At 40.2% G+C, this 15,596-nt stretch overlaps 2 protein-coding genes across 2 annotated transcripts in view; one reads left to right on the forward strand and one right to left on the reverse strand.

Moving 5' to 3' along the window:
* The window catches only part of LOC135478176 (SWI/SNF-related matrix-associated actin-dependent regulator of chromatin subfamily D member 1-like), a 41,890-nt gene extending 26,374 nt beyond the window's left edge, over positions 1 to 15,516 (reverse strand). The window contains exons 1-2 of the mRNA XM_064758447.1: positions 15,382 to 15,516; positions 2,256 to 2,361 (exon numbers count right to left, since the gene is read on the reverse strand). Of these exons, the coding sequence (XP_064614517.1) occupies positions 2,256 to 2,361; positions 15,382 to 15,453 (178 nt within the window). The 5' untranslated portion in view covers positions 15,454 to 15,516. The remainder of the gene's footprint in view (positions 1 to 2,255; positions 2,362 to 15,381) is intronic.
* Positions 7,083 to 10,822, forward strand: LOC135478065 (steroid 17-alpha-hydroxylase/17,20 lyase-like). Its single transcript, XM_064758331.1, has 5 exons — positions 7,083 to 7,387; positions 8,576 to 8,807; positions 9,302 to 9,451; positions 9,907 to 10,011; positions 10,336 to 10,822. Exons 1-5 carry the CDS (start codon positions 7,151 to 7,153, stop codon positions 10,653 to 10,655), a joined length of 1,044 nt encoding a protein of 347 aa, XP_064614401.1. The 5' UTR covers positions 7,083 to 7,150; the 3' UTR covers positions 10,656 to 10,822.
* Positions 15,517 to 15,596: the final 80 nt, after the last annotated feature.

Genomic DNA, 15,596 nt, shown 5'->3' on the forward strand with positions numbered 1-15,596 from the left:
CTGTGACCACAAAATTCTGTAATGGTATAACACTGACTCAGTGACCATAGCTCCGTATACATGTAGCCAGAGCAAATCAACAGTTCCATGACTACAGAACAATGCCAAAGTTTTGTAGCCACAGCAAACTGACAAAGTTCCATGAATACGGAACAATGCCAGAGTTTTGTAGCCACAGCAAACTGACAAAGTTCCATGAATACGAAACAATGCCAAAGTTTTGTAGCCACAGCAAACTGACAAAGTTCCATGACTACGGAACAATGACAAAGTTCTGTAGCCACAGCAAACTGACAAAGTTCCATGACTACGGAACAATGACACTGTTCTTAAGTTACAGCACAGTTATCTTTTTCCTAGATGTACATGTATGTAAAAATTAACAATTTCTAGTAAGAGAGATTACACCAGAGATGTTTAGCAAGAAAATTTATCAGCATAAATCCAATAGAATTTTTGCTATTATTTTAGAATGGTTAAAATATTTACCTTTAACAAAATACCAGGCATGTATGTGCATATGTTACCATTCAAATTTGGTAACTAAGTCTGTAGAATTTATAATACATGTTGCTTCATAACTTTTTAGAATTTTAGGATCATTTAGCATTATAAATACCACACAAGCACAGGGGCTACCTATTAATGATATTGCCTGATGGGAATGCGTCCTATAGCAAGGTTACAATATCTACTGTGGCTACACAATGTGGGATGCTGCATCGCCATGCCAACGGGAAGGTGCCTACTTACTGGTGGACTTTGTTGAAGTCGTGGCAGAGCTATTCGTCGTTGTAGTTGGAGGTGTGGAAGAGGGAGAGGCTGATGAAAGAAGAGACTCTTGAGATACAGTTATGGATAGACCACAAGAGGAGACAGACGGACCGACCGATGGGTAGACAGACAGACAGACAGACAGACGGACACTTTTACAAGTATCCACCTCAAACTTATGTGGGATTACAAACCTACATGTACAGGATTAGCAATATCTGGGTAATATTCAACAAACTAAGGAAAGAGGAGCTCTGAAGATCTATCAAAAAGAAAACATTACCTCACTTAAAGGCAAAGAAAACACTTCAGGTAAGAATGAAGTCTACACCAGATGAAAGACCATTACATGCTGTCCATGGACATAGTTTGATTTATTTTTGTGTAATTTTTCCAACGAAGTAAAATGGTTTTAAATACATGTATCACATTCCACAGTGGTCTGTAGTGACCCAGAGGTTATAAGTTATTTGACATCCATATTTTTTGCTTGAAGGACACGTAATTTGCTTCAATGTACATTCAGCAAATGCATTCATAGATCTATACGTATACATTTGGAATGATGAAATCTAACAATCTGTGTGTTACATGTAAGTAGCAAAAACCTCATGAGACGTCTCTAATGCGTATATGATCAGAAAAGTCCACTGTAAAATCCCAATTTTCAGATGAATTTTAATACCAAAGTTTTTAATAAAAAAAAAAATAGCCCTCTACAACGATAAAACATCTAATTTTTTGGCTGACAGTGTTTAAGGGTCTTTCATTTGACATATACTTCATGTTTCTGTTTTCAATGACTTCGTAACACCCGCAAGTCTGAGAAAGTATTCTTAGACATCAGTCAAGTCTAGACACTGAAAACTCACAAGGAACTGGTTATCAGCTATTTCAGCTCATTCATGTGTCCAACCTGTTCTGATTACGACTTCACACCCAGGGTTATTCACCCACTTACACAGGTTCATGTAATACCCCATACCTCCCATAAACACGTACACATCCAACAGCAAACTGAGCTTCCTTAGGCGACTGCTTATCAACTTTTGTTTTCTCATCATGCTATAGCAACTGCTTGTACTTGAAAAGCACGAGTGAAACAAATTTATTTTAATCTGGATTACATGTGGATACTTGTCATTTACTACCACAACAGCTATGTTAACACTACTACAGCTAATATTAGGCACTGCTGAACCTGCAACCAACAGTCAAGTATACCGTATTTCACCTAAAGTTTGGAGTGTATAAAATGCACTTTTAAGACATGTCAGAAGCACACTGAAATGACACTTTTGATGGCAACACTTTAGTTTCGCAGATAAGAAATTTTATGTGGTAGTGTAAGGTTAATGAATCAATCAAGACTAATCAAACTGTGTCACCTGATAAATGCTAAACTTCAGATGAAATACGGGAAAGCTACATGTACATGTAAATCTGTTCTGTAGGAGCCCCTCAATACTATGTGTACCTACCGCCATACGGGTGACACTGCATGGGCGCCATTGCCATCCTAGGGGGCATAACTCCGGCCGGACCTCCCATCTGCTGAGGGCCTCCTGAATACCCTGGCCTGGGGCTCTGACAGGTAAATACACAAACACACATAAACAATCGAAAAAGAAAATGCAACATCGGCATCACTACAAACAAATTCTTTAGGCAAAAAATTCATCAACCATTTAAAAAGGGAATCTATTACATGTACCTCAGAATTGTTGCTGGAATTTTGATACATGTAGTTCCTATGTTGATTTCTATAAAAATCTCTACTGTATCTACAGGTATATCCTACCTGTACATGTACCATGAACACGTACCATGAACAGGTACGTGTACCATCCTACACGTGCGTGCACCATCCTGCACATGTGTACCATCCTACAGGTACATGTACGTGTACCATACTACAGGTACGTGTACCATACTACAGGTACATGTACCATACTACATGTATGTGTACCATCCTACAGGTACATGTACGTGTACCATACTACAGGTATGTGTACCATACTACAGGTATGTGTACCATACTACAGGTATGTGTACCATACTACAGGTACGTGTACCATACTACAGGTACGTGTACCATACTACAGGTACATGTACCATACTACAGGTACATGTACCATCCTACATGTATGTGTATCATCCTACATGTATGTGTACCATTGTACATGTACGTGTATCATCCTACATGTACCTTTTTTGGATAGAGAGAATTTTGTACGGATGGCCTAATCATCAAAGAGATAACAACACCTGACATAGCTGACGTACAATACCTGACATGCTTGAAGCTGACCCAACCAAAATTTAATCCACATGTGTGCGTGAGGTGGTGATGGTGGGGGGTAGGGGGCAGTGAGAGGAGGAAACTGATCGGGGCAGGGACACCAGTACATGCATTGAGTTTCCAAAAACCAGAGAAACTGCAAAGTGCAAGAGCATTCTTAACCCTTCAAATGCACAAGTAAACTCTGCAAGAAGCTGGGCTCAAAATAAAATGAACTGTCTCTAATTGACCCTGGGTCATTCACCAAGATGGCTTTTTATCCAGCAAATATAAATAATATTAACAAATGAGAGTTTGGCAAAAATGACGTTTAATATATTTCAAACTTTATATAGATATACAGTTACTGCACGACTCGAATAAGGCGGTAAATCTGAAATGATTGAAATCTCAAACATTTTGACTGCTGAATACACTTACCCAAAAACACATTTACGTGCATGTACACACAAAAAAGTGTGAACATTTTTTTAGACAAGCAATCCTGATGATGAATGAATGCCCTGTCACATGTACATGCCTGAGGTAATCGTGATGTAATGCCCCATTTTACATGTAGAACAAGTACAGTTAGTAAGCTTAGACATGAGCAAGTGCAAAGAGGTCACCAGCATTGAACTGTGTAAGCCTAAACCAGTGAGTACATATTTATAAACAAGTAAAGGTGTCCTGCAACTAGAACAGTTCTAAATGTAATACATAGTGACAATACACATGCATGAAAATCTCCACTTTTAACATGTGTACACACATATACCCGTGTATTTTATTTCTTATTACGGTGATATTTTGGTGGGGGGGGGGGGGGGCAATTTTGAAACCATTCACTCATTCATTCATTCGAATCCACCACCACCACCACCTTCCATTAACAAGGCCAGATGACCTTCTCCTTGACTTATAAAGGAATAACCTTCACCTGTCAATATAGCTTGGGGGGTACATATGTAGGTGAAAAGAGTGTGTCCAAGAACCAGAGTAAGGTGACTATGCTAATGTATTATAAGAGCAGCAAGAGAGTAACTCCAGTATTTCTCACTGAACAAAACAGGTAAGACCAGAGAATCTTTTCATTTACTTTCCCTATTTAATGACGTTTCCTACAATTTAATTGTTTAGCTCAAAGTAACACTTTAATTATGTGATTATTTTACTTGTTTGCTTTTACTTTTCAAAATGTTCAAAAAGTCAAAGAAAAGCTACAAAATATTCAAATATTTGAATACTATGGGGGGGGGAGGGCTTTATGAGCCATATTGACAATACCTAGGAACTCTGACATCACATCACTTCTTTTTCCTGATGTTCACCAGAAGGAAGGAATTTTGCGGAATATTATTTCAGTAATCCTTTACTCATAGGTAAAAACAGTTATTCCAACATTCAGTTTTGTGATTAAAGATGGAAAAACTTCCTATGACGTCAGATTTCCTAAACTCTGATGGTATGGTTCATAACGCCCACCTTAAAATTCAAATGTTTTAATGCCTTTGACCCTATTCACAAAAATCTAAAAAAGTATATGAAGGTGTATTTATGCATAGTTTTAAGTGGTCAAGTGGTTAGTGATGCCTATTTTAATTTTAGAGATCTTTACCCTTAATAATTTTCAAAGGAAAACTGATGTAATCTAAATCTAGAACATTTCAAATGACCACTTTTAAACAAAAATAAGGAAAAAGTTTTCAAGCTTAAGTATAAAGAATTTAGATATATTTTAGGGTAACTCCTACATGTATGTGTAGAAGTAAAACTTGGGCCACTTGCATGTGTCTAGATTTAAAAGATACCACGTTCTTGTGAAAAATTATTTATTAATTTATAGTAGCTTCCAGAGTATTTTTTTTTTTATACTATATATATTTTTTGGATCCTACAGGATGCTGTTCATACTGATATTAGCAGCCTTGGGGATCCTCTTTCTCTGGAACACCATTACAGACGTGTATCAGATTTACTGGCAGAAGGTGCCCCCAGGGCCGATGTCCCTACCCCTGGTTGGTGGAGCTTGGGCAATAGACCCCTCCCATTTGCCCAAGAGTCTTGTGAATCTTTCACATCGATACGGAGAGATTTTTTCTGTACGCCTTGGGACACAGGGGCGTGTGGTGTTTGTGAACTCTCTGTCTGCAGCTAACAGGGTCCTGATGGACAAAGCAGCCAGTAATCGTCCAGTCTTACCTGTTCTTAATTACTTAAGCTGTGGGGGGTACGGTCTCATGGTCACCTCCCACGGGAAACTATGGCGAGCCCACACCAGACTCAGTCATACAGCATTCTCACAACATTTGTCATCGGACCAGACCATTGGACAATGCCTACAGCCACTCTGGGCCAGGCAAGCATGTTCTGATTCCAGTTCTATTTTAATACAAAACTATATTTACATTGTATATGCTGGGTGTTCAAACGTGGCAAGTGCATTACACTGTAATTCTTCAACCTTTTCACATGTTTACAAGGTGTTTATTCAAGACATTTTTCTGTGTTGACTTAAAAAGTTATACTTTTTGTAAAGCCCTGACAATGGCCAATCCAGCCAATGTAGCTTTATTGCCAAGATCAAATTTTAAAAAATGTGCATAAATTGAACTGAAAATTGTTTTTTCATACGCGAAAAGGTCGAGGAATCAGGAGAGCAGGCTGTACAGAGCGGTTTACTGCTGTCGTAATATAGCCGTCTACTTTGCATACAAATTAACCCATTAGTAATTGTGACATTAACAATTTCATTTCAGCTGCCGACTTTTGAGCTTTGACACCCTCTAATTCTAAATGAAAACCATGTACCCTAATTCCTCCACCTTTTCACATATGTGAAAAGCAACTTTCAATGTGATTCATGCTCCCTTTACATTGGTTGAGTTTCAGAGAAAGTTTCATTTATTTATTTATTTATTTGACTGGTGTTTTACGCTGCACTCAAGAATATTTCACTTATATGATGGCGGCCAGCAATATGGCGGGTGGAAACCGGGCAGACCCCATGGAAAACCCACGACCATCTACAGGTTGCTAGAGGATCTTCCCACTTACGGCCGGAGAGGAAACCAGCATGAACTGGACTTGAACTCACAGTGACCGCATTGGCGAGAGGATCCTGGGTCATTACGCTGCGCTAGAGTGCTAACTGACTGAGCCATGGAGGCCCCAAGAAAGTTTTATAAGTCTACAAAGAATAATGCCCTCAAAATATACTTGAATAAATACCTTGCACACACCTGAAATGGTTAAAAAAATACAGTATGTGTAATTGTGTATTTCAGTTTTTTACCAAGCGCGCTTTGCAACATGGTGACATGTTTTCTCTATACCCAGTCTCAGTGTTTTTGACACACCTCAACCTGACAAATTGCAAATGATACAATCTGGACAGCATTTTATATATATATATATATATATATATATATATATATATATATATAATACACTGAAGTACACGAATAGTGTGACTCCGAAAAAAGGAAAGGCTCGGCTTGATACAATATTTCGGCACTTTATTTGCCATAATACGTGGCAAGGTCTGGCAAAACCTGCAGATGGTCGTGGGTTTCCCCCGGGCTCTGCCCGGTTTCCTCCCACCATGATGCTGGCCGCAGTCGTATCAGTGAAATATTCTTGAGTACGGCGTAAAACACCAATCAAATAAATAAACATCTGCCATAACAGTGAAGGGTTCACTGTGACTCAATATTTTGGCACCATATTTTGCCATTAAAATGAAAGGCTCATTTTGACTCAATATGTCAGCACCATATTTTGCCACAAAAACAGGCTCATTCTAACGCAACATTCGGCACCATATTTTGCCATAAAAATGTGGAACACAAGGTTACTGAAGTACATGAATGCAAATTTTTGCTTCCTTAATTTGCACGCCTTAAACTTTCTCCACCTACATCTTGGTTCAACGGGATCATGCACTAATTTGGAAATAATAATTAGGTTAACAGATAAAACAATGCTTGATAATGATCACTTTTATCTTCATATTGTTGTTTGATCATTACCCAGTGACGGCTTCCTTGTTAAAAATTATTTTCAGCCCAAAATTCTGCTTGTAGATTCAGTGACATGTGTGGAAAGTCGTTCAACCCTAAGACAGACATACGTCAGGCCAGCTTCAACTTTCTGTGGGCAGTGTTGTTTGATGGGTACAGCAAATCAAACACAAGTTTGCCGACAAGAAAGTTCATGAGGCACCATGACGTCATCATGGAAACGCTCTCGCCAACCAGTCTACTCCATGCCATGCCCAGTTTGCTTAAGTTCCCCAACAAATGGAGCAGGCCCTTGATGGAAAGTCTTAAAGTAGGTATTCGAAAGATATACACGTGAATCGACTATACAAGTGAAGAAGTGATGTATGCTACGCGTAGCTGAGGAAATTCAGGACTTAAAGGTCATAAAAAATGAGGGATTCCAGTGAAGCACAAGCATCATAAACTTTAAAACTTTTTTATTTCAACTACTCATTTACGGTTCAATGGGTCTGTTTCTCTGTACAGCAACTCAATTCTCAAGGTGAGTGAGTGAGTGAGTGCTTGAGGTTTAACGTCGTACTCAACAATTTTTCAGTCATATGACGACGAAGGAATCCTTAGGGTGCATGTACGTGTAATGTGCCTCCTTGTTGCAGGATGGATTTCCACCTCTCTTTTATTTAGTGAGTGAGTGAGTTAGTGCTTGGGGTTTAACGTCGTACTCAACAATTTTTCAGTCATATGACGACGAAGGAATCCTTAGGGTGCATGTACGTGTTATGTGCCTCCTTGTTGCAGGACGGATTTCCACCGCTCTTTTATTTAGTGCTGCTTCACTTAGACGACTTACCGAAGGCAAGTAAGCCGCCCCGCCCGAGCCATTATACTGAGACGGGTCAACCAGTCGTTGCACTATCCCCTTCATGCTGAACGCCAAGCGAGCATATGTAAGAAAGACAACAAGTCATGAATAATAAAACTTTATCTTCCCAGTGATCAAATATAATCAAACACCATTAGTAGACCATAGTGAAATGAACTTTCATTTTTCCACCTGCTTGACGCATGTTTCATGTACATTTTATGCTGTGTACATGTACACTGTACACGTCTATATACATACAGATATACATGTATGTCTACATTCTGGCATTCTGGTAAAACCACCTACCTTTGGTAGATTTATTTATTTGACTGGTGTTTTACGTCGTACTTAAGAATATTTCACTTATATGACGGCGGCCAGTATTATGGTGGGACGAAACCGGGCAGAGCCCGGCCGAAACCCACAACCATCTGCAGGTTGCTGAAAGACCTTCCCACGTACGCTTTGGTAGATAGGTGTATGTGTCCCTGACATTGCGTCGAGGCTGATGCCGAAACAGTGACAGCTGGATTCAACCATGCAACTTCATTGGTGAAGAACTTGACATTCGCAGCCAGCTCATGCCTTACCCAGAGGCAGCATGCCACCCAACCCCTACAAAGTCATCACAGTCGCAATTTTTCTTTTCAGTCACGTGACGAAATGCTACTGCACGAATATGAAAAAAGTAAGAAAATCCAAGGTGAAACCATGCAGCAGGGAAGAAAGTCAGCGGTCAGAAGCACTATGGACATATTTGTCCAGCAGATGAATGTCGCGTTCCAGCTGTCTGAAGTAGGACAGATCTTCACCGGGAGGGACTCCTCTGACATGTTCTCCTACAACCATGTCACACAGACAATCTGGGGTCTGTTGTTAGCAGGTAAGTCCAAACTCCCACAAGTGAATGTATATCCAAGTTAGTCTCACCCCTGCACCCCCCCCCCCAACAAAAAAAAAGTTTGAGGGGAGAGATAATAACTTTACTATGCACATAAATGTATACTTGGGTTGTTACGCTGTAATTAATTTTTCAATCAAATGACAACAAGCAGTAACTAAACATGTGTATATATACTGTGTCTAATTGTGGCCGGATGAGTCAATGCCATCAAAGTGCTGTCGCCACTAAAGTATCCTGCTGAGGACACCAGACATGACAACCCACCTAGTCATATTATATGGACCCCAATCAGTCCCTTTCTGTGCTGAGCGCATAACAAAGCCACAACAAGTATCATTTTAGACTTTGGTATGACCGAACCCAGGCCTGATCCTAGGTCTCCCAATGATGAGGTAAATGTTCTAATCGCTACGGGACCCGAAGTGGTCACCAAGGAACTCCAAGCCTAAAATAATTTTGTCTGCCTTTGTCAGGTGTGGATACCACCTCTTCTGCCTTAGAGTGGATCCTGTTACTGCTTGCAGCATTCCCTGCATCTGCTGATACACTCAGAAATGAGATCTCTGAGGTTCTAGGGAAGAGAAAGCCATCCCTGACAGACAAGAGTTATCTTCCTTACACAGGTGAGAAAGAGCTATCCCCTACAGACAAGAGTTATTTCCCTTTAACAGTTGAAAAAGTAATATAACATGGAGTCAAAATCATAACAGTCCTTAAAGATAAATATGTAATGTACAATACATGTATAAATAAAAGATATCACTTGTGTGGAACATGGGTTTGACCTCAGCAAATCAAATCAGGTCATAAAATAAATGATGCTCTCCTCCAAAGGGGCCTTGTTCAAATGGGGTATTTCACCGAGCGTTTGATACAAGTTTCCTTTTTTATTATTTTCTCACAATGATAATTTCTTTACAATCACTATCTTTTTCAGTTATTGCCAGAAAGTGAAAAGAAAAAAAAGAATACCCAACCCACCAGCCTATTTTTTTCTGATATAGTCGCTTAATACTTCCAACAAAGAATTTTTTAAGGATGGCCTTATGTAGTTATATAAACGCTTCCTGTGTTTTAGTGGCCTGGCTACAAGAATGTCTCAGGCTCAGCAGTGTGGTGGGGTTATGCCCTCCTCATGTCAGTGACAAGGATTTTACCCTGGGAGGTTACACCATACCACAAGGTAGAACATCTCTATTGTATCTCTACAGTCCTAGGTCACAGTAGCCACTAGGTCACAGTAGGTACATAACAACAACAACTGGATCACAACTCAATGGGACAGTCACATGTAGTTTTTCTGTGTGAATGCTCACTGTAATTCAAACACAATACTTCACCCTTAAAAAAATTTTTTAAAATGTTTATTTGAATGCTGATAGAGAGACTAGTATAGAATTTTTTTTACAATGTATTATAAAATGGCTATCAATTTTGTAGGTACAGTGTACAAAAGTACGAGAACTCAAACTCCTATAATGAAGTCCTTTGTCGACATATATTGTAGGCACCCCGATCATCATAAATATCTGGGCGATCCACAATAACTCAGACGCGTGGCAAGACCCAGAGAATTTCAGGCCAGCCAGATTTCTGGACGACCGGGGTTGCATTCGACCCACCTGGCACATGCCTGATTACCTGCCATATTCTCGTGGTACCAGGCCTTGCGTTGGTGCTGTCCTGTCACGCTCATTTTTGTTCATGTTTCTGGTTAGGTTTGTACAAAAGTTCAACATCACCCTTATGTCCACCTTGGATCTGGAGAGTGTCACAAGATTCGGACAAGTTCCCAAACCCTACACCGTTGTTATAACCAAGTCATAACACCCTACACCACTGTTATACCGAGTCATAACACCCTACACCACTATTATACCAAGTCATAACACCCTACGCCTGAAGTTGGGAGACCCTGAGTACACCAAGGTAGGGTCATACCAAAGACTTGAAAAATGGTACTTGCTGCTGCCTCGCTTCATACTCAGCTCGGAGAGGTTAGAACAAGGAAACACGACTGGTTGGCCCAGTGTCAGTATAATGTGAATGGGTGGGGTGTCATGTCTAGTGTCTTAAGCATGATACTTCACTAGCGGCATGGAATTGCCCAGCCACAAGAAAAATGCAATATACGCCCCTTCCTTAATTTAACGCGGTTTGACTTTCTACGACATGGGATTTAATGCGAGTGCCTCATGTCCCCCTTGTTTTTCCTCCTCATCAGCAGAAAAACTTTATCAGACAAATGCCAAAATTGGGAGATCAGATATACACCAAAATAAACTCAAATATTAAATTACCAATTATGGTTTGTTTGTGACGTGTAAACAAAGAACAGATGTGGTTACAAGATGTATTCGGGCCAATGTACACAACCATGCAGTTTTCTTGACAATCATCATTTACAAAGTGTTCACACATAATGCCTTAAAATGTTGTGAAATCTGCATGTCCTCTTTCACAAAGTGAGGACATTGATAGATTTTAAACCTTATAAACTTTTTACTTTAAATTTTATTTGCCTAGCAGGGGCCTCAAAACAACATCTGGCCCCATTATGGAACATCCGCCATAAAGCGGATTATGTGCCGTAAAGCGGCCCGTTGTGTATGCCCAGTGTTGGTGAGATCAAAACAACACAGCCGAAACACAGCTGGTTTAGGGTGAGCCTGTTATAGAGTGTATGCTGTATTGGCTTTTTTAATCAGATTTTTGTCTAACTTAATCACCAAAATTATCTGACGGACTAATTTGCTGTTTTAATAAAGGATGTTTTGCAAAATCTTACTAAAGATGTCTCGTAAAATCTCAACATTTTAATGGCATGTTTATTTAGTAATCTTCGTGGTAGATATAAAATATGTTGCGATCAGCATCGCAAAGATTTCCCAAATTTTTACATTCGTGTACAATCTGCCAATAGCCATGTCATCCAGAAAACAAAAACGCTACATGCTTCATGATAAATTACAAGCCACAGAGCAAATACAAATCAAATCTATGCAGTTGAGTGAAAGCTGAGAAGTTCAAAAAATTTGTTGATCATTGTGATGAAAGTGATGGACTAGGGCATAAACATGTTAAAATTTCGGCCAATCCAGCCTTGGACACTGCACTTTACACCTGATTAGTCCAAGAGAGACAGCAGGGTTTGCCAATATCAGGGGATGTGCTAAAAATCCAAGCGAAAAAAAAACAAAAAAAAAAAAAAAACAAGGAGCTGAACGGTGAAAATGAGTTTAAGGCAAGCCATGGTTACACTCGGAGGTTCCAGAAATCGTGTCCGATCTCAGACTTCCATTTCCAGAAAACTTAAATCAGCTAACAATGCCACTGCTGAGTTTTATCTTGACATCTTGAAAGAGAGTATTTAAGAGGGTGGCTTAATGATGAGCTGGTCTACAACTACGACGAAACAGGCTTGTTTTATAAAGTTTTGCCCGACAAATCCCTTGCCGTTCGCACGGACGACCACAAGAATGAGGGATACAAGATTAAGTCACGAGTAAAAATGCTGTCCTGCGGCAAGCGAAGCCGCTGAGCTTTGGAAAATTCCAGTCCCCAGATGTTTTAAGCACGTCAACATGAACAGTTTGCCCTTCCGCTACCACAACAACCATAAAGCTTGGATGACAGGCTCAATTTTTGGCCGCTGGTGTCATGAACAGTTTGTTCCCGTTGTCAGGAAGCACCTTTGCAAACAGGGCTTGGATGCGAAAGCCCTCCTAACCCTGACACGCGGATTTCATGTGAAGGGAAGAATACAGTAACATACCTTCCCAAGCACACAACATCAAAAATACAGCCGCTAGACCAGGGGATTATCTCAACCTTCAAGAAAAACTACAGAAAACAGCTGATTCTATCCGTGATCCACAGTGACAAGGGAACCACAGATTTCCTGAAAAAGCTGGACATTAAGGAAATGATGTTTACAGCCAATTGGGCATGGGGTGATGTAACCCAGAAATGCATCGAAGGGTGTTGAAACAGATGCCTTGGGAAGGCATTTTCCACACACGTGATGGAAAGTGTAGAAGAAACCCATCAAACTGATTACTCTGACGATGATTTTGATGTCTTCACCCTGTAAGACCTTGTTGGACAGGTTGAAACACGGAAATATGAGAAGTGTCTGAATAGAGCTGTGTATGAAACATTTCCTAACTCGGTGTCCACATGGCTCAGAACAAACAAATATTTGCCAAACAGATAGGTTTTAACTGGTCATGCAATCCTGCAATTGGCTGGCCACAATCCCATGTACCATTCAGATTCTGATAAAGACAGTGAAGACGAATCTACACACAAGGGCAATGATAAGCCCATACCAACTGTCTCCAATGCCACTGGCTGTGCCAAAACTCAATTCTGTAAGACGGGTCAGAAGTTGGTGGTTGCGAGACCACCCTTTCGTGAATAAAAGAATTCATCACATATCACACAAATTTCTCACACTTTCATACTTTAATTTATTTACTTTACAGGTCAAGAATATTTTATTTCAAGATTAAGAGTGAAGGAAATCAATGAAATTACTTAATAGCAAGGGGGTGAGTCACTCTGGGTCTTTGAAACACCCTATTCTGACAAAACATGGGAGAAAGAGGGAAAACAGGGGAAACAATTGGAAATAATACACCCTGATATCAAATTCTATTTATTTATTTCACTGGTGTTTTCACTCTTTCCTCAAGAAGATTTCACTTACACAACAAAGGCCAGCTAAATCTACTTACATATGTACATAATTTCCACATAGACCATATCAAAGATAAGCAGTCTCCAGCGAATTCACATATACCTGTCGCCCAGAATGCTTTAGACCTACATGTACATGCCAATATATTCTTGCCACTGAGATCCTGAGAATAATGGAAGTAGATGAATCTACAAAACTCCCTGCAGGAAAACATGACTGAATCCATGTCTCAGTAGTCTGAGTATTATGTATAGAGCTGTCCTATAAAGGTGCGATCTGAAACCTTGGCTTGTTCAAGTTATTGTACCTTGCATTTTTAATCATTGAGAGGTAGGTCATATTTTCACGAATTTGATTTATTTCTTCATTTGATTGGTGCTTTACACCTTGTTCATGAACATATTATTTACTGTTTTAAGCATTAAAATCAAAGGATTTATATATTTATTTATTTACACTTGATTGGCGTTTCAAGCAATACTCATGAGTATGAGACTTATACGACGACAGCCAGCATTATGGTGGGAGAAAACCAGGCACAGCCCAGGGAGGAAACCCACGACAATCCACATATTTATGCAAGACCTTCCCATGTATGGCCAGACGAAGCCAGCATGAGATAGGCTTATCTCACAGCAACCGCATTGGTAAGAAGCTAGGTGGTACTTAGTCCTGCATATGTTTTACCCTTGGGCGATGATGTTAGAGATTGGCAGGCATAGGGTTAGGCTGCTACCTGTCCACTCATCCAAGTCGACAGGTGAATTAGAAAACCAGTGCTATTTGGACACAGTGTTTTCAGCCCTTTCAACAAAGGAGAGATAGGAGAAAATGAAATCTAGACAATTGCCATAACAAAATAACACCAAAACGGGATGTTTGGACACCCTCTTAAACATTTCTGGCTAAACCCCTGCCAGCAGGCCGCTCACACAGGTTGAAGCTAGACAGGGTAGGGGTGCTCATGAACTAACCTGATCAAAAGGCCCGACAATGTGGGATGTGTACTCAGTCTAACAAGAACTGTAAAATCTTGCCTTTTAGCTGCATCAGTCTGCGAGAGCCCCCACCCTATGTGTGTGAACTTGTGGGACTCCTGAAATGCCGGCTTGGCTTTTAAGGTAAGGCCACCAATATTGCTGCATGCATATTTGTGGAGATCTATACTTTCACACAAAACCCAGGATAAGTGCCTGCTTTGTGAGGTGGCAGAACTCTGGTACTACTAAGAAAAGTACAAGATGCACGACTGCAGTGAATCAAAATATCGCAGCCAGAATGCAGGACTAGGTGGAACAGTAGTTTAACAGTTATAGGTAGAATTCTCTGGCAAATATCTTGGTAGGGGTAACCTCAAGCTTGACAGGTAAAATGTTGAATAGTGAGACCTGGTCACAAATTTCTTGTTTCAGCATTTCCTTTGTACACTACGACATTAAACCCCAAGCACCCGCTCCTTTGCACACTATGACATTAATCCCGATGCACTCAGTCCTTTGAACACAAGCTACATACAGTCTCAATTACAAATGGTACTGGGGAAATCCTTACACTGGCAAGGGGAGATAACCGCCCAATGATGTAATGGATAAGCAGAAAGAGAGTAGAAAAACATTGAAAACTGTATCTTTGGGAGACCTATAAACTTGATGTTGTAAAATCAAGAAGAAGTACATACAAATGTACAGTTTTGTATACCAAAGGCGCGTGTTTACGTCGTAGGGCCCAACTACTGTCTGGCAGAAAAGCTTGGCTGAATGTTGTTCATGTTGTTTGGTGAATGACCGAGAAGCTCTTTGTCTCAACCCTTTCAACTTTAGCAAATAGTTTCAGTATCACTGGGCTACTTACCGGGTATCCAGGCTGGGCATAGTGTGTCCTCATCGGTGGGGCTGAGGCATAACGTGTTTGTTGTTGCTGCATTGTGAAAATCTAGTAGAACTTGCGAAACATACAAGCAAGAAGTCCCGGTTTTAGTAGTTCTGTAAATTTCCACTAGAGGCGCTGGGATGCTTGATTCTTAAAAATACACACTTGTATAAAAGCCCGAACAAACCAATAACTGT

Source organism: Liolophura sinensis, chromosome 11 (assembly GCF_032854445.1).
Source record: "Liolophura sinensis isolate JHLJ2023 chromosome 11, CUHK_Ljap_v2, whole genome shotgun sequence".
NCBI classification, from domain to species: domain Eukaryota; kingdom Metazoa; phylum Mollusca; class Polyplacophora; order Chitonida; family Chitonidae; genus Liolophura; species Liolophura sinensis.